At 32.6% G+C, this 27,093-nt stretch overlaps 2 protein-coding genes across 3 annotated transcripts; one reads left to right on the top strand and one right to left on the bottom strand.

The window, feature by feature from the left end:
* Positions 1-301: 301 nt before the first annotated feature.
* On the bottom strand, positions 302-3,203 carry LOC143909934 (RNA exonuclease 4). 2 transcript variants are annotated; one of them, XM_077428251.1, is made up of 3 exons: positions 3,038-3,187; positions 1,175-1,933; positions 302-1,092 (listed from the first exon to the last, which is right to left on the bottom strand). In XM_077428251.1, exons 1-3 carry the CDS (start codon positions 3,047-3,049, stop codon positions 898-900), a joined length of 966 nt encoding a protein of 321 aa, XP_077284377.1. In that variant the 5' UTR covers positions 3,050-3,187; the 3' UTR covers positions 302-897. The 2 variants fall into 2 exon arrangements, with proteins under 2 accessions (XP_077284377.1, XP_077284378.1); XM_077428252.1 differs by having other exon boundaries at positions 542-1,092; positions 3,043-3,203.
* A 3,710-nt stretch (positions 3,204-6,913) lies between these two features.
* On the top strand, positions 6,914-12,529 carry TAF1B (TATA box-binding protein-associated factor RNA polymerase I subunit B). Its single transcript, XM_077446701.1, has 5 exons — positions 6,914-7,080; positions 7,898-8,101; positions 8,692-8,896; positions 9,041-9,164; positions 9,275-12,529. Exons 2-5 carry the CDS (start codon positions 7,900-7,902, stop codon positions 11,069-11,071), a joined length of 2,328 nt encoding a protein of 775 aa, XP_077302827.1. The 5' UTR covers positions 6,914-7,080; positions 7,898-7,899; the 3' UTR covers positions 11,072-12,529.
* Positions 12,530-27,093: the final 14,564 nt, after the last annotated feature.

Raw genomic sequence — 27,093 nt, 5'->3', positions numbered from 1 at the left:
ACATAGCATTGAATATCATGCCATTATTTCTTCCTATCCTCAAATCAGCTATTAATGAGGGCATTCTCCTTTAAGCTAAGCGATACGTGTTGAAAGTTATTTTTCAATATAACCATCATCAAGTGGAGTGTAAATAGAATTTACTGACACTTAATTTTTTATTTCAATATTATACATTATCTTAACGAAAAAAGTGATTGAAGAGAAAAAAATGTGTATTTTATATGGAAAAGAGGTATGTGTTTATAATGTGTATGTACATAGAACACATATCAAAAGGTTATCAATTTTTTTGTTTTTAGTTTATGTTTATTATTTATTACGTACGCTTCCGAAGAAATAGTGCTCTCCGTATTTTAAACCAGATGAAGATGAACAAAACAACCAATTGCATTCTTTGCACAATAAGATAGTGTAAGTAAATTGAAACTAAGCACGAATAATAAACAAGAAGCCTTAATATAATAACATGTAGTTCAGTGATCGTGATAAAATAATTTAGGTTTCATATGAAATATTAGATGTAACAATAAAATAAATACAATTAAATAAAGAAATATTTTACTGAAGAAATATATAAATATACAATTCAAAATTTGACACGTTTTTAACAAAAATACAGTCAGCGCTTTCTCATATGTTCAATAAATGGATTAGTATATCAATTGAGTGAAATAAATGATCTATGTAGGTTGTTAATATTAACAACACTGATTACTAAATTCATGAATAAACAGAGGGTATGAAAAGGGAATGTACTTAGTAAATATGTAAATATATTACAATGGTTATAAAATTCGACATGCCGCTAGGTAAGCGCCGACTGTAATATTAAAAACATTTTCGCCTATATATAATATACATAATTGATTTACAAAATTTTGTATAATTTTAATTCTATGTAGATTTTGAATGATCAAATTTTCGATTTTTTTTCTTTTTAATCATGTCTTCCCAATGCCGGGCATGTAGACAATATAGTTGCATAGTTGCACGTGCATCTTCAACAGAACTGTGCTCTCCCTTTTGAATATTGACTCCCAATAATTCCTCAGAAAGTCTCTTCAATGATGGTATTCTACCTTTGGTGATCTAAAAATTAACAATACATAATTAAAAATATATATAAATCAAATCAGTCGTACAATATCAAGAATGTACACAAAAAAATTACCATTTTAAATGGTTTATATTTTGAAGTATCTCTGATTTTAGAAGCAGGATGGCTTAAAAATAATACATCCAAATCATTTCTGAGTGCATGGCCTACGAGATATCTGCCTTTTAATATTTCAGCCACCTCTTTTTGAACGACGTCAAAACGTTCACCATTTATTAAATCTTCTTTTCTAACACCGCTAACACAAGTTCTGTAATCTACTACATTTTCTCTAGCTTGAACAAATTTGTCATAGATGCAATCTCCGAATTTATTAACGAGGGATACTCGTGCTAGCATACTATCGACACCTTTTTCTCCAATGCCCACCATTTCACAATCCATTGCTACGTATCTAGTGATAACTGGAGATCCATCTGGATTCTTTACATTGCTAATATTTTTTTTATTTAAAATAGATTTTTTATTCATTTGAGGAATTTGTGCCTCTGCACGAAGCACTTTGTAGTAATCGTTAACTTCTTGTTTCATTTTGCTCTTGTTACTAAATGAATTTTTTTCCTGATTTTGGAGAAAGGCTTGCCAATTTGGGCTAATGGCATTGCGTTCTGTAATAGTAGACGATTCTTTATTGTTCTTTCGTTTCGTTTTTGATACCATTTTCTTTGTTTCAGACATAGCGAAGAATATTGAAAACAACGAAAAAATAAAGTTTATAAATCTAACGATGATAACAAAGATCACTTTGATGATATTTAAAAACAGTCCTAATATTTTTAAAATTTTAATTGATGCATTTGTAACATATCGTATCTGAAACAAACAAACAAATTAATAATGTTAGTGAATTTTTAATGAATTAATATTTGAAAATTTATCAAAATAGTTTGTAAACATGTAAATATGTGTCCATAATGGTATTTCCGTGGCAGACTTGGGACACACAAATAGACAATTTTTTTTAACAGATTATCACTAGGAAAATTTCTTATTTGAAAATGTATTTCAGTGTTGAAATACAAACTTTGAGGAAAGACAAAAACAAATCAAATAATAGCATATTCTTGAATGTTTGAACGTTAATTCTTAGCAAAATAACTATAATTTATGATAAGATGAACTTTATAGAACATCATCCGTAGTACAAGTTGAGTATCTACACAACTACTTAAGTATCGGAAATATTTAAATAATATTATGATGTTATTCAATTTAAAAATCTATAATCAATAAATTAATGTTTGTTCATAGTAGTTGTATACCCAAGGACCCTGCATTCTCTTCCCCATAAAACCAAAGAGAAAATATTAAAAAAAAAAAATAGACTACAACTACAGTCATTCACAAGCTGTGAAATGAGAAAAGAAAGGGATAGCTGGGATTTAATTCAAATACATTTTTATAATCGCTTAATGGATCTCATCGAATTTGCAAATAAAAATTAATTTAATTTGATCCCTCACAAGATTAAATCACTGTACACTAGTATGCTAGTAGCAATATGCTACTGGTCCATAGTACCAGGATTATTATTTTTGTGATTAATTGATGACATGACGAAATTAGAAATACATATGTACTATAATAATTTATTGTATATTTATGTATATAAATAATGGTAATCGTAAGTGGAAGTAAGAGGTATGGAAAAAAAATAGCATTAAGTCAAAACGGGTAAATGTATAGTACAATATCATAACAATATCTATTTTATATATGTATTTTCTGTAAATTTTTAAAATTAATCTGTGCTTCACGAAAACAAGCAGAGTGATAAAATACAGCACATTCATCTAGAGAGATGTAAAATATTATCAACTTGATTTTGAAGAGGTTATGTTATTGTATGGTCATGACATTGTTTTCCGTGTAGTAGAATATATTCAAAATAAAAGAGTATTAAAAATTAACTTGTACCTTACAATTCATGAGTACATTTATGTAGCCGTTTAAAGGAATTTAATACGACGTGAACGTTTCAAATGACAGGAATTCAAATAACAAGCATGCGTTCAACCGATTAACCGAATATACACACTCTGCATTTTAGTTCGTTCAATTGTACTCAGCTTTTTTCAAACGAAAAGAATTATTTTCGGGTGCCAGACGTTCCGTGATCGAGATTTTAGTAAATTGTCGCTTTGTACGAAATAGTCACTGAAGCATATAAAACATTATTTCGTTTTCATTTTTATTTTTCCAAAAGTTTCATTTAATATCCTATTTTTAAACTATCCGATTTAAAGAAATTAAATACACATAATCAATTATTTTATGATAAGGTGAACATTTTTTTCAAATTCAAAATCATATTTTTTTCCAATATTTCAATTTATTACAAAAAAGTTTAACAAACATTAAGTAATCGTGGATGTTCATTTTTAGAAAATGTAATTTTAATGCTTATTGTAGGGATATAGTACGACTTGTACCATACGAAACTAGGTCGATGATGTTTCCCTCATTAAACTTAATCCGTCCAAATGACATCATCGTGTCCTGTTCTCGTACACGAAAGTTAGCCGTGGCCGAAATACTTCGTCCAGCTTACCTATAAAGGCGATTCGACTCGCTCCAGATACGCAATCACGAGTACACGGGAAATCCCAAGGAGCTACGCAACTACGCATCAAACATAGAACACAAAGGAAGACCTCAACCCCGTCGGAATCTTCCAGAACGAGATCTCACCAGCCCAGCTACACGTTGCTCAAGCAACACCTTTATAAACCAGTGCATCGTCCCCAGATGCCAGTGAGCTTCAGCCCTTCGAACATGGCTCACTCCGCGAAGCAACCTCATTACATTTATACTTCGTCGTCAATACAATAACAAATGTATTAATCGAGTAATAAAGAGCCTCTTCAAAATCCAACTGAATTTCCATAAGACGGGAAACGGTCCAAACCTTTAACCCGCCCTATATTATAAACAGACTCGTCCTAAGAAGGTTGTTAGTCGGCGGGTGCGAATCTGTTGATGCTACCCACCCTTAAATATATTGTAACGTAGAGATTAGGTGAGTGGCGCTCGTGGACCGATGGTTTACTAGCGCAGATCACCTGATCTCTCGTTCCCGCCAAAATGGCCTCTACGTATGAATGAGCCGTATGCAACGGCCAATGGGATCGTCCGACTCATCGACCAATAGTTATTGAGCCCAAATATGTATAAATATGGGGCGCACTTGAATTGGAAACCATTCCGACCTAGAGCGCCGACGAGAACAGACGAATAAACAACACTATTTTTAATATTTAATTACGGGGAAAATATTAATTAATTTTCTTGGATGTTGTTATAAAATTTTACACACGACTAAGTAAAATTATATACATATTGTAACGTAGAGATTAGATGGGTGGCGCTCGTGGACCGATGGTTTACGAGCGCTAATCACCTGATCAAGGTTTGTTCATACCTATCCAGCACGACCCGTATCCTGCAGGTGTCCTGCAAGTGCGGATAGTATTCTTTGGTACATTATATGGACGTATTCATACTCCATTCGCGCATGCGCATTTACGCATTCATGCGCGTCCATATATAATGTATTATGGAGGATGAACGAATGAGACGACTGGCATGTTAATGCACGTGTTTATTATATGACAGCTGAAGACAGAGTGGGTAGCGGCTCTCCGAACCCAGCCGGGTTGGTCCCCACTCGCAGGAAGGCAACCAAACTCGACCATGTCGTATAAGCGAGCCGCCACATCACTCCCCCCCCAGCATCAGCGATACCAAAATTACAAAGAAACAAATTTTACAAAAGAAAAAAATTATTGTTACACAAAGAGAAAAAATTATTACGTGGGAGAAAAAAAAAATTGTTGACGTGGGTCATCCGCTGTGTACATAGGTGTACCGCCCTGAATGGTCGGTAGATTCGAGGGCGGTGACGTCGCGAGCAGGACGGTGGGTGGTCCGTTGGTCGCGCCGATGCGATGCGATGCTGCGGCGGCGCCGCTCTTCCGAGGCTGATGTCGGTTGGTGGGGCGGCGGGGGCGGCAGGGGCATCGATGTGGTTGATGATACTGCGAGCTGGACTGTGAGTCGTTGTGGCTCGTGGAGGTGTTGTAGCGCTACCGCCCGTCTCGGCGTGACGACGCTCGTGGGGACGGACGGGGCCTTGATGATGATGATGATGATGATGGTGCTGAGGTGGTGTATGTCTTGTGGTGCTGGATGACCGTTCTATGTGTAGTGGATCGCGCATGACTCCACATCCAGCTGTCAAGATCGTCGTCTCATTCGCTCCCCCATTTTTTAAAGCACCTGTCATCGACGTTGTGGCTGGACGTCGGTAGGTAGGTAGGTAGGTAGGTAGGTAGGTAGCTGTGTCTGCTCGTTTATTGTCACCCGCGGGCCGCGACGCGTGTTGATGGCGATGGGGGCGCGGCGGGTAGCTTCCCCGCCTGGCTTGGCGAGGCAGGGATGAGCGGCATGTTGAAATTGATCGAGGCTGCGTGACTCGATGTCGGGGGTCACCAGTATGGAGGATGAACGAATGAGACGACTGGCATGTTAATGCACGTGTTTATTATATGACAGCTGAAGACAGAGTGGGTAGCGGCTCTCCGAACCCAGCCGGGTTGGTCCCCACTCGCAGGAAGGCAACCAAACTCGACCATGTCGTATAAGCGAGCCGCCACAGTACTAAAGAATACTGTCCGTACTTGCAGGATACTTGCAGGATTCGGGTCGTGTTGGATAGGTATGAACAGACGTTCAGTCGTTCGCGCCAAAATGGCCTCACCGTATAAATGAGCCGTATGTAACGGCCAATAGGATCGCCCGACTCATCGACCAATAGGTTAATACTTATGTCTGTATCTATGTTACACCCAATGGGTATAAATATTGGGGGCTCTCGAACTGGAAAGCATTCCGACCGGAAGCGCCGACGGGTGCAGACGGATAAAGATCTGTTCATACCTATCCAGCACGACCCGTATCCTGCAGGTGTCATGCAAGTGCGGATAGTATTATTTGGTACATTCTATTTGGACGCGCATGAATGCGTAAATGCGCATGCGCGAATGAAGTATGAATACGTCCATATAATGTACCAAAGAATACTATCCGCACTTGCATGACACCTGCAGGATACGGGTCGTGCTGGATAGGTATGAACAGACCTTAAACCGCTTCTGCAACCTACTGCGTCTTTCTCTCCGATCCTGGAAACCCCTCTTCACGTCCGCGCAACAATATGTATAGTGATTATCAAATATTTTGAAGTTTCTACATTCAATTATTGCGTTTTATCACTGAATCATATATTATTCATCAATTAAGTAAGTCAGTGGGGCCTTCAACACAGTCTGGCTATATGGGAACTCGATACGGGTTAGAAATATTGACTGTGTTGAAGGCCCCATTTGACAAATAAATTTGTTCTTGGTAAACAAAGAAAAGATTCGACAAATTTTCCTAAGTTTTGCCATTATTTTTATTGAAGACTTTGAATATTTCAATGTCTATTAGATAAAAAAGAATATTGGTTTTATTTCATGACTTGTCAAGACAGATACCCAAAATGGCAATTGGACTATTCGTCACATTGGGGTGGTCACAAAGACAATTTTTGCCACGAAAATCGCGAATACACAATATTTGGCACTCAAGTTCTCGTTACTATGATAGTTATCGATAGTATGATGGACTTTTCGGCTGCCAGATGTTCCGTTATAGAGATTTTAGTGACTTTGTGACGAGTAATTTGTGACCAGTAATCACCGAACCACCCAAAATACTAGTACTGTACGTACTGGAAAAACCATGAGTTTTATGTACTGGCAACATTGCATGTAGAAATAATGTCTACATGACGCTCAGTGTTGTGATGACAGTATTTTCTTGATGAGCTTTAAGCTTAATCTGTTTTTAATTTTAGACGATTTTGTATTGTAGTACAATTTTATATACCTTTTACTTTTTATTAATCCAATCAGCAGGTATATTTTCAAATTTCTTAAAGACTATATATCTTGTTTACGTATAGGTTATGTCACATGTATTTATTTGTTGTAATTTGGGTTCACCAAAGGGAAATACCCGAGCTTAAGAGAAACAGCTTAATGTGTCAACTTAACATTTATATAAAGCGTTACATTTTCCATATTTGTATATGTTTTTATTTACCAATGTAAATAAATGATTATTTTCTAATTTATAATCGCTGTAATTATTTGAATATATTGTTATTATATTGATGGGGTTTTTATGAGAATTTTACAAATGATTAAAAATAGTAGTGATTATTACAATATAATCCTTGCCAGTAAATAAAACTTTTATAATTAAAATAATATGAAAATGATGTTCTGTTTTCAAGATGAATGATTTATATCTATATGTGTGTATTTACATATGATTTTTTAAATATTTGTATATAAAATAATTTTCCACCGATCTTGTGTTTAAAATAATAATTTGTTTATTGGTTTTTCACTCTTCGCATAAAGTTTACTGCATAGCTTACCAGTTATTTTTACTTTAACATTAATCATCCGACGGGTTATTATTACATTTAGCAAAATCTAGATAATAGTTTTGAATAGAAATTATTTCACAACTAGTTCGCCCATGTAGTAGAATATCTTTTTTTTTATGGAAACATAATATCACCGTCTCGTTACATCACAAGATTACATATGAGTAGATGGTATACAAAATATGTTTGATATGCATTCAGAAATTTTTGATTATTTGACTTGGTTTATAGGCGCTTAACTTTATTACTGATGAAATAATTTTTTGTATTGTTTTTAGCAATGGAGACCGATGATATAGTTGATTTGAAGAAACCATGTGCAGTTTGTGGAATAAGTAAAGCAGTGATAAAAGCAGGATTTCAATATTGCATTGAATGTGGAACCCAGTGTGATGCTAATCCACTGATGGAATACACACAGTCATATAATCCTTCTATAAATAAAATAATAGCTACTCGGTTGAAATCAAAGAATTTAAAACGTCAGTATTGTTATTTTATGTTTTGTTCTTATTTGTAAAAATTCATAGATTTATGTTTAAATTATAATTTATTTTCTATATGTTGAATATTATGTGTATTCAACATTTGTATTACATATAAATTTATAGTATGTTGTAATATATCTTTAATATCGGTCTCCGTGATGGGCCGGAATGTGAAATGCCGGAAAACGCAAATATCGGAAGGCAAAGATCGAAAATCGAAAGATCTTAAGTCGAAAAATCAAAAAAAAAACGGTGCATGGTAAACGGTACATACTCACGTACACACTCACTTAATTTGCGCGAGCAGGATACAACAGGAACAAGAGGAACAGGCTTTTCCTCCCGTATTCTGCGCGCGCACTTTAATACGGGAGGAAAAGCCTGTTCTTCTTGTTCCTGTTGTATCCTACTCGCGCAAATTAAGTGAGTATGTACCGTTTACCATGCACCCTTTTTTTTTGATCTTTCGATTTTCGATGTTTGCCTTCCGATATTTGCATTTTCCGGCATTTCAGATTCCGGCCCGTGAGGTAGACCTCTTTAATATATTTTTTCACAAATTTTGCATTTTTTTAAACTTTTAGTTGGTGAAATGTGGAGTACTTGGCATGCTCACAATTTGATTCTATTAGGATTAACGGAAGAAGTAGCCAATTTAGGTGTTTCTGAAAAAGAACTTAAAGTGACAACATTTCAGTTGTTTGCCAAGTTTTTAAAGATTAATAAAATAGCATTCTTTGAAAAAAATTTTTCTGCAAGACCCAGATTACCGTTTGGATTTACAGATAGGTAATAAATATGTGCTTAACTAAAATTTCATTAATTACTTTCATAGCTACCATAGTTTCAATATAATCTTTCATTTGACATTAAGGCAATATATATCTACATTTTTTTGTTGATAAAAGTATGTTTTCAAAAAATTATTTGCAGAGATCTTGAATTTTTATATGATATTCGAAAAATTAAAAATAGAAAACGTAAGATTAAGAATGAAGAAATGAATACTCAGAATATGGGACACATTGAGATGAAACGGTGCATAGCCAAGAAAAAGGTATTAATAATAATGCATAACATTTATGTTAAAAGCTTTTTTTTATTTTTAAATATATTAGGTATGTTTATTTGATAAATTATTTTGTAATACATATGTGGTATTTCTAGGCAATGTTAATTCACCAAGAATATCAGAAGTTAATCGATAGTCAAGTTTCTACATGTCCTGTGGTTTCACAGACCCTTGCAGATTTGAAAGAAGTTCCACAATCTAAACCTAGTACTATATCTTTTACTTCAAGAACCATAAAATTATTAAGCCTAAAATTAAGTCACGCAACAATAGCCAATCATATGAAGGATGGCCTTTGTCGACCAGGATGCAGATGTCTTCAATATAAAACTGATCGTATTTGGCAAAGAAAAAATAAACTAGGAATTACTAATCTTTATGCTATACTGATTTTATCTCTTAGAATAATTGGAAATGAGATACAAGTTGGTGATATTTTGCGGTGGTGTAGAGAAGGTCACATATCATATGGCGTTTATGATCACTTTTTTCCTGAAGATATGATTTTAAAAAAAATTGATAAAAAATTTGTAATATACAAAGCAAGTCTTTCACATGTTGGTATGAGGAATACTATAAATATGATCGCAAAATATTTGAAGTTGGATGATATTGCGCCTCCTGATATAGCATCATTAATTCGTAGATACGTAGTGGAATTGGAGTTGCCATCTGAATTATACAATTTTACTATTAGGATAATTTCTATGATTGAACCATTACCGTGCTATATACCTAAAAAAAATGGTACATTACCAAATTATGAAGGCATTGCAATGTCTTATATAATTGTATGTTTAAAAATTCTTTTTGGATTAGATGATAATGTAGAAAATGATATATCTAATTCAGTTGAAGAAATCAATAATCATTTGTCTTTTCAAAGAGAAAGAAAAAGTTTTCCAAGCGATTTGTATTCATTTCATGAAAATAAAAACCCACCGGGAAAAAGGCGCCTTTTTGTTTGGAAAGATTGGATGCGGTATATTGAATATCGAAAAATGTGTATCAGCGAATATCATTATCCCACAAGAATACAAGCAGATTTTGATGATTGTGATATGCCAAATTTATTTTTACACCAAAACCAAATAGATAAAAAAGACAAAACTGAAGAATACAAAACCAAAAATATGACAAATATGTTTATCAAATCAGTTTTAAATAGAGTTGATGATGCGTATGATTCTAAAAAGGAATCTTTTCCGAAATTTGATTGTTCTTTATATCCCCTGACTTCTGCCGTAGAAAACTTACTTACAAGAAATTTCTTCCCATCCAGACCAAAATTTAATAAAGATATTTTAGAAGAAGATTTTTCATGCTATAATTTGTCTTATATTTTGAGTCCCAAAATGACTCAAAGGTCATTAAAAAAATTAGGAGTTGATTTGCAGATTATTAATGAAAGAAATATTCACATTGATCCAAAATTGACAGAGCCTAAAAAAAAGAAGGGTCTGATGAGTAATGGAAACACTGTAGAAGTATTAGACTGTTCACTGTCAAAATGGATGAATATTTTAGAGACCGAAAGAGTTCACCAAGCCATTGAAGAGATTGAACACAGAAAAATATTGGAAGATAAAATTATCACGTTTACCATTACCCCAAACGACTGTATAGAAATTAAAGACAAAATAAAAAAACGCATCAAGTTGACATCATGTTATAAAAAATATTGGTTGCGGCATTATTATAATTATTTGCTAACTTTTAGTAAATCTACATTTGATTTGGAGTTGGATAACTATTTTCCTAAAAGTTTTGCTTGGTTATTGAAACAGTGTGCGATCACTTGTGAAATGGAAAATAATCTTTTATATTTTGAAGTTTGTAGGCTAGAAAAAAAATTAATAAAGAACGGTATTTTTAAAGCAAATTACATGTAAGTAAATAATAATGCAAAATATTTATTTTCAATTTTATATCATAGAGCAGGGATTCCCAATCTTGTGCTATTTGCATGTGCCCGATTAATAATAAGCTCGGTAAGAGCATTCAAGGCTAAGATACAGTTTTGGATGAATAATTTTTAAAAATATTTTCTCTTACACTTTCCAATGATGAAAAAGGTGATTGATGAAAATAGTTTTGACCCAAAATTATTTATTGCAACTTAAAAACGTTTGGAACAATTTGAAAGTAGATTCCAGCAATTAAACATTATTGAACCTGTGTCTACATAGCAGGAATTATTTAAGAAGATACATTAAAAATAGAAGAAGAGATTTTGAAAATTCAAAATGACATTAAAATCCTACGGTACGTGTGAAAACTTTTGGAACATAGCTGACCAGAAAAGGTACACTCTTTTTAAAAAGGGGGCTTGCGAAATCAAATCCAGTTTTGGTTCCATATATTTATGCGAATCTTCGTTTTCCACCATGAACATAATTAAATCAAGAATCAGATTTCGACCTACCTGACTTAATTTATCAATTGAAATGCAATGTCAACGATCGTAATAATTGTACTATGCTTTTTTTATTTAAAAATAAAACAAAAAATCTGTAAATTTAATACTTCAATAACTATCTAATATACATATATACAATATGAATTGTTTTAAAATCTGGCATGCGCCCACACCATAATTTGGTTGGGTACCCCTGATATATGTAGAGTAACCGCATTGTAAGATTTATATCTGTAAGACTGTATTTGAAAGTTCTTATTGTCACCTCAGAATAGTTATTTGTTGGTTTCCACGTTTTCTATAATCAAAGTTAGCTCAACATTAAGATTCTCTTTGTTGAGAATCTTATTATACATATATTATGAAATACATGTATTATGTATTACCCAATTTGAATATTTTAACAATGTAATATTTCATGCTGCCATATCAAAGCCTTCAAGAGTCTGAGTTTCATTCCTTGCAGAATATATAATATTTTTCTAAATAGATCAAATAAAATTAGCAAATACTCTAGTTAAATGAAAATGTGTGTTCCAAAATCACCTTAATAAACATGTGTGTAGTTTGTCATAGAGGTATGTATGTATGTATATAGTAGGTGATTATTTTATATATTTTTATTTTTATGTGTATAATTTAATTTAGGTGTGTATTACAATTTACAATATGTATTTTTGTATACTATGTACAACGTTTTTTATTCAAATATTTTTGAGTTTTATTTCATTCATTAGTTAAGGAAAATCAGTTATTTACTAATAAATTCGTGTTAATATACATATGTAGGTATAATATGTATCTTTTAATTTTATATTACATACCTCTTATACAGTTCACATGGTTTTCGTATAGGTCGTCATTTTTATATATATTTTTTGTGTATTTAATTTTTGACTTTGTTTTCATCCTATTATTTTAATAAAATATAAAATTTTATATTTGTATTCTTATTTAATTGCACCTCTTTATATTAGAAATATAAATGTCACACTCGAATCCCGAGCAAAACAGACTTCACTCTGATTAAATTAAATTTTCGTTTTGTAAAGCAATACAAAAATTCGTTGCTTACAAGAAGAGACTACTATAATATTTTCACACGTAATGTTTTTTAAATGGTTCTCAAGTTCCACAAATATTTATTGTTTGTCTAATGTATAACTTGCAATATGTTTCAGTATTTGCACAAAATATCATTCTGCACCTATTGAATACTAAACTAAGCTTTTTTTGAAGAATGAATTTAAAAATTCTCTTTTACAGCTCCTTATTTTAAAATTAGCCCAATTTTTTTATAGTCTGAATAGGTGATCCATCTACAGCAGGTCTGGGCAAACTTTTTGAATGAAGGGCCACATTAGAATACTATTATTCATTGAGATAAAATCGTAAAAAAATGAAAATTTAAGTTGCAATTTTAAATTCCATTAAAAATATTTTCTTAACACTCGTTTCGTGCTAGCAAAAATTTTTTTTCGGGTATTGGAGAACGGTTTATGACAGGCCTGGGCAAACTTTTTGGATGAAGGGCCACATTAGAAATTAAAAATGAGCGGCGGGCCGCAAGTAAAATACTATTTTAGATATACATTATTTATTATCGTGAATGGAATTAAAACATAATTTTTTTTTAAATTTCATACAAAAAAATAATTTAATTTGACGAATGAAACTGTTTTACATCTTTAACAGTTTTTTAATTTCAGGAGAAAATTTTGTAGTTGAATTCTTAAAAATGCTTGTAAATTTTCATCTGTGATGCTTGATTGTAAAGAGTTTTTATTGATATTCATGATTGAATATGCTTGTTTACATATGTAGGTTGATCAAAAAACCACCAGCATTTTTTGAGCAAAATCTCAAAAAGTTTGTCGAATTTTTCCGTATTAATTAAGGTCGATGTAATATTTTTCAAATTTCTTCATAATGGTGTAATTCCCTTAAATCAGCATCCCACTGTGAATATATAATCTTAATTTATATCTCCGTCGATACGCTATCAATATATATTGCAATTAATCTCGTATAATTGCCAAGCCTATCTCAAGTCGCCAAATCTTCATGGAAACTCACCACTTAAATCGTTGATAATTTCACCATTATTCTAAAAATTTATTTTCTGGTATCTTCAGCAATTTCATGGTTGAAAAGTACCCGTCTACCCGTTTAATAAATAAATGGTGAAGAAACAGTCGTAGTTTTAATTTATATCCATTCAAACTTTTTACCATATCATGGACATACAAATTTTCCCCTTGGAACACCGTGTTGAAAGTATTTAAATGTGTCAAGATGTCCAAAGTAAATTCAAAATCACACAGCCAGTCATTATCAATTAATTCGGGAAAGTCGATAATATTTTTCATTTTTAAAAATAGAACGATTTCTTCTTTTGTATCCCATACTCGCCGAAGTATTTTTCCTAGGCTAAGCCATCGAATATGATTATGATAAATAATATCTGTGAACTCAGATTCAATATCTTAAAGAAAAGCAATTAATTGTCTGTTTCAAGCCACTCGATCGTATTAAATTTACAAGTTTAATAATATAAGATGTCATATGTTCAACTTTTAACACATTTTTTTTCAATACTTGTTGATGTATAATATGTACAATGAATTACATATAATTAAATTGTAATCAGGACAATTTTCGCAAATTTTATCCTGGATAAAATTTGATCTTTAAGTGATTCCAATGCAAAAGCTCTTCAATAATTTCAAATTTAGAGTTTTTTTTTAATTTTGCTCGCGATTTGTAGAAAATTATGAAAATGGATTTGTTGGTTTTCGATTCTAAAGGTAAGCTTCGTAAAATAAAATCTTAAGCTTCATTGAAATAAAATCGTAAAAAAATGAAAATTTAGGTTGCAATTTTAAATTCCATTAAAAATATTTTCTTAACACTCGTTTCGTGCTAGCAAAAATTTATTAGAAAGAATCAGTTTTTTTTCGGGTATTGGAGAACGGTTTATAACATTGCCTGGTTGCACGTAAATTCCCGGTTCTTGTCGGCATTGAGACTACAGTATACTCTCGATTATCCGGGCGCGGATTATCTGGTTTGCGGATTATCCGTGCTTAAAAAATATTAATTAATGTTTTTAAATTAATTCAATTTTTTTCTTATATGATTATGAGACGCACCGATTGATTGCGACCGTAGACACGCGTATTATTTGAAACAAATTATGTCAACAGAAATGTTTTTCGTTCCCTTTTTAAATGTCTTTTACTATTGCGTTAATTATTTCATTCGCTTTTACAAACATATTGTATGTACGAAGAAGTACATAACAGAAGTACAGAACAGATTTTTTCGCAACATACGCATGTTTAATTACTTTCAATTGCTGATAAATTCTGCATTGAATTTCGAGAATATTTGCAAAGAGAAAATTTGCAACCCGATCAAATCTATAATGCAGATGAAACAGGCCTGTACTGGAAGTGCTTGCCAACAAAAACACTGGCTTTATTGAGAGAAAAGTCCGCTCCTAAATAAACAAATAACATAAAACGTCCAAAGAAAGGATAACTGTCATGTGTTGCGGAAACGCATCAGGAACTTATAAAATTAAACTTTTGGTGATTGGGAAAGCAAAGAAACCTCGATCTTTTAAGGGAACTTAAATGAAAAATCTTCCGTCGATTATTAGTCAAAAGGGAGCATGGATGGACAGGGAGATTTTTGAAGATTGGTTCAAAAAGAAATGTTGGACTTATGGTTACAAAATGTTTGCTCCCTAATATGGCATCTTTGATTCAGTCCATGGACCAAGGTGTTATATCATCAATGAAATGTCTTTATCGTCAAAGTCTTCCGAAAACTCTTGTTGAGGAAGATAGCAACCTGATCAATTTCTGGAGAAAAATGATGATATTGAATGCTATACACGGAATAACACAATCTTGGTCAAAAGTAAAAACAATAACACTAGTGATCATGGAGAAAGATTCTTCCTGACATGGGAATAGATTTAGTGGATTCTGAAGACAATGAAGCACATAATATATCTGAAATATGTGGATTATTGGAAAATTCAAAATGTTTTGAAAACGTGGATAAGGAAAACATCGAGGAGTGGCTCAATCATGATTCAATTGATCCAGGTTTTAAACGCATGGGTGATGCAGATATCGTTTCTTTTGTTTCTCAAAAGGAAGAAAATAAGAGTGACACTACAAGTGAAGAAGATACCAGTGGTTACATTAATCATAAAACGGTACAACACTAGTACTACATAACTACTAACGGCCACTTATGTATCTGCTTAACTATGACGGATCTCGCTTGGAGATGTTAGGATAGCAATTTTGAAGCTGAAGGGGTCTGTTGGGCCTGACGGTGTGCCCCCTGACGTATTAAAGGCATGCTGTAATTCGCTCTTAGAGCCTCTTCAGTTTATTTTTAACCTTATTCTGGGTTCTGGTAATTATCCTGAAAAAAGTAAATTATCTAGAGTCATTCCCATTCATAAAAGTGGCTCTAAAAATTAGGTTGAAAATTACAGACCTATTGCTATCATCTCGGCTATTCCCAAAATTTTCCTTCACCGTTTGATTCTTTTGCAGTTCAAAAGATTGTTGTGTGATGAGCAGCATGGTTTTTCACCATGTCGTTCCACTACCACTAATCTTGCCTGCTTTTCATATTATACCATGTCTAAAGTTGACGGTGGTCAACAAGTTGATGTAGCCTACTTTGATTTTCGTACGGCCTTTGATCTTGTTAATAATGACGCTCTTATGATCAGATTAGCTGAAGTGGGCTTTTCTCCACGTCTTCTTAAACTATTTGCTTCTTATCTTAGTGATAGGAAGCAATTTGTTAGATATGGTATTTATGAATCTCCTTCATATTTTACGCGATCTGGTGTAACTCAGGGGTCCACCTTAGGCCCTTTATTATTTACTATAGTTATTAATAACCTCCCTAAAGCTCTACGCAATGCTTCATGTCTCTTGTTTGCATACGACGTTAAATTATTCTTTGCTGTTAAGAATGAGAGGCAAGCCTCTCTCCTTCAAGCGGATATTAACGCTGTTTTAAAGTTCAGTTCCAGTTTAGGGCTTGAACTGAATACTAGTAAATGTGCCATTATGAGTTATGGACGTGCGAATTCGCTCTATTGTCATGGATATTCCATTGGATCCGTATTGTTGAAGCGTGTGGAATCTATGGTCGACTTGGGTATCACTTTTGATCCTCAATTCACCTTTCACAACCACAACAAGACAGTCGCTGACGTTTCCTTTCGTCGACTTGGATTTGTCTTGAGATATGCTAGATTATTCTCCAACCCCTTGTCTTCTCGCATGCTTTTCAATTCGCTTGTTAGAAGTAAGCTAGAGTATAATGCAATTGTGTGGAATCCGCATGAAGCAAACTACTCTCTTATTATCGAAAAAGTGCAAAAAGCATTTCTTCATTTTCTTTATAAGAAAGAGTATGGGTACTACCCATATCTCTATCCTATTCCTTTCCTTTTGGGCATGCTCGGGTATAATTCCCTTGAACTTCGGAGAAACTTCTCGTTAATTCGTTTCGTTCTCCAGCTATTGCGTGGTAATACGTCATGCCCGTTGTTGCTGGAACAGTTGGGACTTAATGTCCCTAATAATTATGTGCGTGGTAGACATCATCATTTGATGGTTGTACCTGCTGCTCGCACAGTTCTTTTTCGAATGGCTCCTATTCCAAGAGCTATTCGACTGCTGTCCCTGAATGTGATATTTTCCACCTTGGGGAGCGTAGATTATCGGATATTATTTTAACATATTTATCTGGTAACCTGCACTCATCATTACTTTCTTAATTTGAATGTGATGTATGAGTGGAATCTTAATCTACTCTCTTCCATTTGGGCCTCGCTGTGATTTTATTTTTTATTCATATTTTGTTTTATTTTATTTTACTTTTTCTTTCTCCTTTGTACATTTTTATATACTATTTTAATTTTGTTCAGTGTAAACAAAGAATGGGATTTATGGATTTTATTTTTGATTTTTACACTTTTGTTATTTTTTTTTCCTCTCTGAATGATGTATTATTTTCCTTTTGTTACTTTTTTATTATTATTTTATTTTACCATGTTTTATGCTTTTGCTTTTTTCCTTTATTTACAGTTTACTTGTTTTTATATCATGTTTTTATATATTTTTCAACTGTAGGCCATTGTGGCGCATTAGGTTCTTCCTGTAATGCCACAATGGTCCAAAACTATTAAATAAATAAATGACAGTTTTTCTTAATAAATAATGAGTATTAAAATTTTGAAACAAAAATTTGTGTTGTAAATATGATATTATATTTGAAACCAAGTCAAAATTCGACGAATCGCATTATCCGTGTTTTTCAATTATCCATGACCTTCCTCCCCAGCATTAGCCCGGATAATCGAGAGTGTACTGTATATCTATTTTTTCCGAGAAAGTTATAATGAAGCGTGTGAAATTAACAATGCATTGTCAGTTAAGGCGATCAAATTTTCAATGTGTACATATTTTGAGCGTAAAATTTAATTATTAATTTAATACACCTCGGTTGAAGGCCCCCCTAGATCTTGAAGCTTTAGGCTGAAGCCTATTTAGTACATATGTGTGTAAATCCAGTACTGCTTCTACCAACTCTATCCTTTATTTTCACAAATCGTGACTCATCAACTTAAACAGTTAAACCATTACCACCAATGCGATATTCATGAACAACCGTCTCGTTCTCCGACGAAAGGGTCTCTTAGACTGTATTCGTTGGGGGGGGGGGGGGGGGGTGGTGGCCTCATGTTGAGGGCTTTAAGGGTCAAATTCCTTGGCCTTTAAAGCGGGCTTAGTACATATGTATAATATACATAAATTCTATGTATACAATTTTGAAATTATTCCATTATATTTTTATACCGATAATTTAATATTTCATGATATCGTCAGTATACTTTTGACCGATAGCCAAAACTATTGTACATACATTTTGGCGATTGTTCTCCGGGCTGTGCAACATCTGGACTTGTTCGCGAAATCAAACTGAAAAAAAGGTTGTCGTCAAAAAAAGTGTCATCGTAATAACGCCGTTCGCTTATTTTCAAGCCTGAAGCGATGGCCTCGCTTCGATGTGTGCGCGCCGATTATTCGATTTTCCGTTTGATTTACTTTTCACTGAACAATTTTCCCCCGGGAAAGCAAGTAGACAGACGGAAATAAATGGCTGAGTCGAAGGCGTTGCTGAAATGTTTTTTACAGCTCAAAAATAATAATGAGCTCGCGTTTTACTGGGGAAGCTTTTATTTTACGATTTAATATCACAATTTTATATTTAATTACAATATAGCATATTTTAAGTTGTAAACACTTTTATATAGTATTAATAGTTTTGAAATTGTACATGTAAGATGTTAATCTTCTCGGCTACATTTGTATAATATATTTATTTTATTTTATTCAATTAATCATGTACATATGTACACTCGTCTTAGAGATCACTCCAATGCGACGAGTGTACTACACAGATAAAAAACACACCGGATTATATGTATATAAAGATTGGTTCAGCGATTACATCCAGTGGTGTAGTCGGGCCAGGTCGGGGCAGGTCGCCGTCCTGGTACTTCTTTTTGACTCAGGTCGCCGCCCTGGCACTTGATTGATATGAAAATAATTTTATGAGTAAAATTAAAAAAATATTTTGGCTTATATAATATTAATAAAACTTGAGATGAGAAGAATAAGAGGCGACTTAATCGAAGTCTTTAAAATAATAAATAATCGTCTTACGTCCAAACTTATGACTTTCAATGCAAGCACTCTTGGAGGCCACTCTCAGACCCCAAAAAGAAAAATCAAATAAATTGATTAGAGATTCCTTCTTTTCAAACATATTGGTTAAAGTTTGAAATAATCTTCCCAATAATGTAATAAATTCTGAAAACCATAATATTTTTAAAAACAAACTAATATTTTTATAAACGATTTTTGTAATTCTTATTTTCCAATATCTTTTCTATATTTTCATAATTTCAACAAGTATGTATATGTGTTTATTAACATTTGATTTTTTTAATAAATATTTGAACTACCAATATTAGGATACATATTTTTTAAGTGATAAAAAAAGATGGGGGGAAGGGGGGGGGTCATACAAATTAAACACCACCCTGGTTCTTTTTTATTTAGCACTATACCACTGATTACATCCCAAATGCGAATCGCTAACAGGATAACCACCGCTACGAAAATCTCTCGCGCGGATCTCCTGTCGCACGAAAATTCGATGCACAGGAAAATTGCCGTACAGAAAACTGGCCAAAAATTGCCCAAATCTCGCAAAAAAAGCATTTGCTGACCAATATTTGGAAAGGTTTTCACAGCGGCGGTTAGCCTGTTAGCGATTCACATTTGGGATATAACCAGTGGCGGCTCGTGGATAAGATATCTGGGGGTGCTGCGGTTGATTAAAAATAAAAAAAAATGTTTATTTGGATTATATTTTACTATTAACATCAAAATTAAACAATATATGTATTTTATTTCATTAAAAAATTGATTCTTCTGTCTTTTTTCCTTTTCCTTGAAAAAAGGTCTATCACCTATTCGTTAAATTTTTCACTGTTCATAATCATTTTTTTTTCAATTGACAGCATAGACAAAGCTGTCAATCTTTCCTGAATCATTGTGTTTCTTAAATATGTATGTCTTTATTCTATTTATTGATGAAAAACACCGTTCTGGCTCTGAGGTAGTTGAAGTTGTAAGCAGAATTTGAATAAGTTTTGTTATTTCCACACGAACTTTACATAAATTGATTGCAAAAATAAGTTTTAAAAATATTAATAAATCATTAATACTATGCATTTCTTTCCTTGAGTAAAACACTTCTAATTCAGTTTGAAGTTTTTCTTTATCTAGCATTGGATATGATTCAACGGTTAGTAGTAGATCTTCCATTGGCATTTTCTTTCAGTACTTTTCAAAATTTTCTTTATTAAATAATTTCACAGCTATTAATCGATTAGAAATAGTAGATTTCTCTTTTATATCCTTAATAATAACATCGCACATATTTTTGGCTTCTTGAGACTGAGATGAAGAAAATTCTCTGTAATAATCTCGTATTTGTATAATGGCATTAGTAAAGCATTTTGAATAAAAGTTTTCTTTAATTCAAAATGCATCGATATTACTAGATTGCATTTGGTTGTAAATAATTTCTACATGCGGTATTAATTTGTGAAAAAGTTCTAACCAAAATAAATAATTGTAAATTAAATTGGTAGAATCTGTTATTGTTAAAATTAAAAAGTAAATTGGTAGAATCTGTTATTGTTTTATCGGCATTTTCGGAAAAAGATTTAAGGTCTTGAAAATATTGCCTCAACTTCTCTTCATTTTGATACACTTAATTAACAGCCATGATTCTGTTTCGAAATAGGAATAGGTGCAAATATCGCTTTTAAAAAAAATAGTTTGCCAAATAAATTAGAAGAAATAAAACTGTTACAGTGAGGTTAAGAAGGAAGAGTAGAAATGTAGAAAGTGTAAGAGGTGTAGAAGGAAAGACGAAAGCAGAAGAATGACGAAAATTGAGAGGTGTCGGGCGCGCGCATACGACGCAAAATATGTCTCGTACAGCCGGGAGTGGCAGTACGAGACCAAGCTTCTAGCGCGGCCTCCCTCCCCGCTCCCCTCCTTCACCCACTCGGCATATTCCAACGAAAACCGTACTGCACAAAATCATAAACGATGCCTCACTTTCTGATATTAGTACCGCGATCTATGATCATTATTGGATGTATCGGTGTGCGGACGACCTTAATACACGCTTAAATAATATTGATATTTTCATATAATATACATACATTTATGTATATAATAATATTAATTTTTTCTCAATTTCCTTTGGGGTGCTGCAGTACCGCAGTGTGTATGGACGAGCCGCCACTGGATATAACCCATTTACCATAAATATTATACATAATTATCATATATTTTTATTTTATATATACACGAAATCTATGGTCAAACTTTACAAAGTGTATTGCAAACAGTTTTTTTATACAATACGTCAATACAAACATATATAAAATATGAATTTATACGATCATATTCCACAGATACATATTTAGCGCAAACGTGCATTGTCGATATGTCCAGATATGTCGACTCAACGGTCACAATTTTTTTTTTTATTTTGTTAGTGGTTGTTGTCCTATCCTCCCGAACCTCAGCTACAATTTGAAGATAAATTATGCGGGTTTTTTTTTCTTTTGCGGCCACATTTTTTGACCCTTCTTGATTCAAGAGGTACCATAAATGCAACTTTCTTCGCTATTCGCCTCACATAATTGACGGATACTCCAATTATTTGGTAAATTTCTCGTTTGGATAGCTTCCCAGAATCCAAAAGTTTCTTAATGGCTGCATTTTTATAATCTGAGATATCTGAACCACCCATTTTTTCTTGAAAATCGATTTCTTACTTAATAAACACAGAATGAGAAATAATATTTGATAAAATAAATTTAACTCACCAGAAATATTCAAAGACAACACTGAGTGATATAAAATCACTAAAATCGGCAATCGATTTCGCGTAAAAACAATGTAGATGCGTTTTCTTCAGCGGACGCTCGAACACTGTTTTGACGGTACAGTTGATGCATTTCTAGCATAATGAAAAAAAGGGTCTGATTTTTTTTGTACGGTCACCAGAAGTCACACAATAAATTAAGGACTAATTGGTGCATACAAAAAAAACAAAGTTCCGATGAAATGGTTGGATCATCCTTTATATACACAAATAAATGAGTTTTTTGACTAGGTTGAATTGTTGGTCTTCGATAAATATAGGCTTTATAATGCAAAAGCTCAAAGTCACATATACAATCACTTTCACGGCAGTTTTGTTCGAAATGACCCTAAACTTTATTCATCGAACATTTTCGAAGCAATTACACGAAAATTTTGAATAAGTCACCCGTACACCGGCATTGAATCACATAAGTTTGATTTCGTGAATAGCCCTAAATGTATAGTAATACCGATCGAAAGCACGAGGATCTTTTAATGATGATAGAACTTTTAAGCTTCTACACGTAATGACTTTTTATGTGGCAAGTGAGTCCTGAAGTTTTGAATTCATCGCAGTTATTACAATCTAAAACTTTGCAGGATTTAAATTTACCCATAATTTATTCGCATGCTATTGATATAATATTACATACATACATACATATGTGTGTATATATTTACATTTACAATATTTAGCCAGCAGCATAGCTCGGTCGTTAAGCTTCTGCTTAGCGTCGAGAGGCGCCGGGTTCGATTCCTGGGCCCGGGCCTCGAATGAAAATGAATTTTTCAGAGTATGCTGTTGGTCAGAACTGGATTTGTGACTCCAGGTTGATCGTTTCCTATCAGAGTTTGCCAATTTTCTCTGATTTCATTGTTGAAACGGTTCCCGGAAAAAAAATAGGCTAAAAAAACCTTCCTACCTACTATGTTACCACTATTTGAAGTATGATTGATGTACAATAAAATTTATGTACAATTCATAGATTTGCGAGTTTTGCAGTGTCTCGTAATTCAACGATTTGTAATAAAAATGCTGCATTTGTATTTGTAATTGTAATTTGTAATTGGCCAGGAAGGCGCATTGGGATTTACCTGTAAGGCCTTCCTGGTATATATATTTTTTTATTTTTATTTTATTAATTGAAAAATCAACAGACAGGATGTACATAGATATGTATAAAAAAACAAATAGTAAATAAATAATATATGTAACATCCGAGTCCAATAATAGATTTTTACAAAAATGAAAAAGATAAATATGAGGAAAACAAATTAAAAAGTAAAGAATAAAGGCATGACAAAATATGTAGAACATTGCATAATTAAACTATAGTATTAAAATATTTGGAAAAGGTTATAAAATAGAATATAAGAAGAAATTGAAATTTACAAATATAAAACAAATGAAAAAGGTAAATACAAAATAAACAAATGAAAAGGAAAAGAATGAAAGCTATAATATGATTAAATAGCACATTACATAACTAAACTAAAGTATAAAAATATTGGAAATATTGGAAAAATAGAATAGGAGAAGAAATGAATCAATCGGTCAAGATTCTCTTGATGTTAGACCTGAATTGATGTAGGGAAATACCAAATAGATCAACCTCTTTCAGCTCTCCGTTAAACATACGATAAACGCGCTGCAGATAAAAATATTTTTGGGAATTAGTATTGAAAGGATCAAGTGAAAAGAGTGCAACGCGTCTAGAGTACCGAACTGGGATTCTGAAATTAACCTTATTCAGTAAATCAGAACAATCAAGGAAACCATTTATGAGCTTAAAGAAGAATATAGCATCAGTATGTCGTCGCCTGACAGAAAGATTATTAAAAGAAAGGATTTTTAAAATGTCGGAAACAGTAGAATGGGTATAGGTAGGAAAAAGGTAGCGTAAGGATTTAATAAATTTAAGTTGAACTTTCTCAATACAATTAATATGGGATAAATAAAAAGGTGACCAAATAATTGAGGCAAATTCAAGGTGAGACCTTACAAAGGAAAAATAAAGTAATTTTAGTACATAAGGATCATTAAAGGGTTTTGTAGAGTGGAGTAGGAATATATGTAAAATAAATAAATAAATGTACGTACATACGTAATTATCGTGAGTATTAATAATACCAGATAGCGAACTACATAATGAATGAATGAATGTGAGCCTTTGAAGGTATTACAATAGTATTAGGTATATATTTTCACGTGCTGAGATCCCAATGCACAAACGCAAAAATGCAATTTTCATATTGAATAAAACCAAGACAAAATGTCAACGTACGTATATGTATGTATGAATGTATATCCAGAGACATGAAAGATCGATGAGTTTCATCTGCGACAGAATTCAATTAACTCCCCCGTGTAAATCTTCATCGTAAACCAAATTGCTTTCTTTTCATTTCTGGTCGAACCCCTCCCCGTGTACCTACCCTGCCACTGGTAAAGTTGACATACTCATTACGGGGAGCTTTCATCGCTCAAAAGCTCCGGACAAGGATTATAGACCGAAAAAATTAAATGGATTTTTTCAAAGATCGGCCGCGTTGGAAATTGACTTTGAAAAGGTGAGAGAATTATTGCAACACCCACAACAACATCCTTGTATACATAATACGAAAAATAAGCTAAATAATAAGTCTAAAATAAGCTAAATAAGCTATATATAATAAGCTAAAAATATAAGCTAAAAATAATAAGTCCTAAGTAAAAAGTGAGGCAGCAATATATATTTTTTTATGTTTGATAAATATACATAGACCACAATTATGATTAAAATAATTCATTACATTGTTTAATTAAACACCTTTAAGTTACATTTAATTTGTTTTTATTTTGTAAATCACATTGTTTTATTTAACATCATAAGGATTTTTTCAACTACGTGCACTAACCCAATTTTCTTAAAATATGAACATTTAAACATAAATATTACTGATGAAAAAGAAATATTCTATCAATATTTGAATTGATCACTTCCCAAAATATTTATTTACAGAGTAGCTGAACCCGGCATGCGTTGCAATGCCACAATAACGCATGCAATTCCCGTTTCCGTTCCCGTTTCTCGATGTGTTTCGATAAGTGAATGTTTCAGTTTCTAATTAATACTTAATAATCAAATTAAATTACAGTAATGATAATTTGTTGGAAAAATGCAGGCGGCGAACACAATTGAAATTATTCAATTGTTTGTTTATTTTACCCTAACAACGCAGGTGGCGACGCGAAAACATTTGTAATTATTGCGTTGCGATGCCACGCATTCCGGTTTTTCCCGTTTATGTTCCCGCTTTTGGGTGATTTTTTTACAGAAACCATCGCGGACATACACACAATAACTCCTGTAAGTTTCATCGCAATCGATTGAATAGTATAGGAATATGTGACAGACAGACAAATAGACAAACATTGATTTTTATATATAATATACATATATAATATATTCTTTGAATATCGATATCAATATCGTCGTCATAGAAATTTTGATTTGTTTTCGATGCTCCCACCCAAACCTTGAAACCTTACATACAAAGCCTCTTTCGAAATTGTATATATTAGATGTTAGTTTTCGGAAATCTTTTGTGTGAAAATGCAAAGCTTATCAAAAGAACATTGCCTCGAAAACTTGCCAAAAGAGTTTTCAATGCGTACGTAAATATGAAAAAAGAATGAAAGAATCGAAGTTTTCCATTTATTGGTTTTCTTGCAACAGATGTTGTTGTTCAATAACTATTTTTTGTACATAGCATTATATTAATATATTTTCATTTTACGTAAATATGTATTACAATATACATACATATACATATATACATACATACATATATGTGTATATAAATCACACTATACTCAATAATACAATGTCATTTTACTTTCTATAGTAACATTGTATTATTATTATAAGCAGTGGTGTAGGGTGGGTGTTGATGTTGTATGAAAAATTAATTTTACGAAAGCGTAATTGAAAAATTCATGTCTGAAGACCGAATAATCGAATTAATGGGTAAATAAAAATAATAATAAAATTCGTTTGAAAAACTATCATTTGTTTTTAATTTTTCATACACAGCACACCCAACATTGACACCACCGTACGCTACTGATTATAAGCACTAAAATTTAAGTCTTCCAAAACAGATGTTTCCATGTCGGGGTAAACAATTTAAAATAGTACATTCATGCATACAAATGTATGTATATTGTTTTGGGTTGAAAACTTTTCTGCAATTATACCAAATTTTTCGAATATTTTAAGACGATCAATATGAAACTGGTAAAAAAATATTAAGAAGTAATTTGAGACTATAAACCAGTGGTTCTTAATGGAGGCTTTCCTTTGTGGGCGTTTTAAAGGTCTGGGAGCAAAGAAATGTTAAAATAATAGAAGTAGCTTTAGGCGTTATATTGTTGTCAAGTGACGATTGTCCACAGACAATCCTAAATAATTTTAGCATTAGTCGTATTTGATACTTGGTGGTCGACGTATGTCCGATAAAAACTTCTCTGGGCAAGAGCAATGGGCAAGTGCATCGTTAAAAATTGCACAATGCATTCAAAAACACACAATAAACAACATGGGATACATTTTTATAAGTAAATTGATAATTTAAGTAACATATTATTCAATTAACATAGTCGTTTGACAGTTTTTAAAAGTGTCATGGCGATCGCCCGCATTCTACATAACATTTCAGGGGTGGCACCAGAGAAATGTAAAAATTATTTTTAAATTGATGTAAAAACATTTCTCTTAGTGGTGCCGATTACTCAATTATATTAATAACCAATTATTTAAGTTTAATTAATATAAACATCGTTCATTTTATATTATACATATTTTTTTTGAAACTATACATTACACGTTAATTTAAAGTTCCCAAGAACAGACAAATACAAAAAGGTGGATAAAAATAATCCACC

The sequence above is a fragment of the Arctopsyche grandis genome, chromosome 3 (genome assembly GCF_051622035.1).
Source record: "Arctopsyche grandis isolate Sample6627 chromosome 3, ASM5162203v2, whole genome shotgun sequence".
NCBI classification, from domain to species: domain Eukaryota; kingdom Metazoa; phylum Arthropoda; class Insecta; order Trichoptera; family Hydropsychidae; genus Arctopsyche; species Arctopsyche grandis.
This window is presented reverse-complemented; position numbering and strand designations above follow the sequence as displayed.

Excerpts from the sequence above, each read along its gene's own strand:
- LOC143909934 (XM_077428251.1), bottom strand. Across the intron at positions 1,093-1,174 it reads AATATAAACCATTTAAAATG|ATCACCAAAGGTAGAATACC; the intron begins GTAATTTTTTTG and ends GTTAATTTTTAG.
- TAF1B (XM_077446701.1), top strand. The coding sequence starts at position 7,900 with ATGGAGACCGATGATATAGTTGATTTGAAGAAACCATGTGCAGTTTGT. Across the intron at positions 8,897-9,040 it reads CCGTTTGGATTTACAGATAG|AGATCTTGAATTTTTATATG; the intron begins GTAATAAATATG and ends AATTATTTGCAG. Across the intron at positions 9,165-9,274 it reads GGTGCATAGCCAAGAAAAAG|GCAATGTTAATTCACCAAGA; the intron begins GTATTAATAATA and ends TGGTATTTCTAG.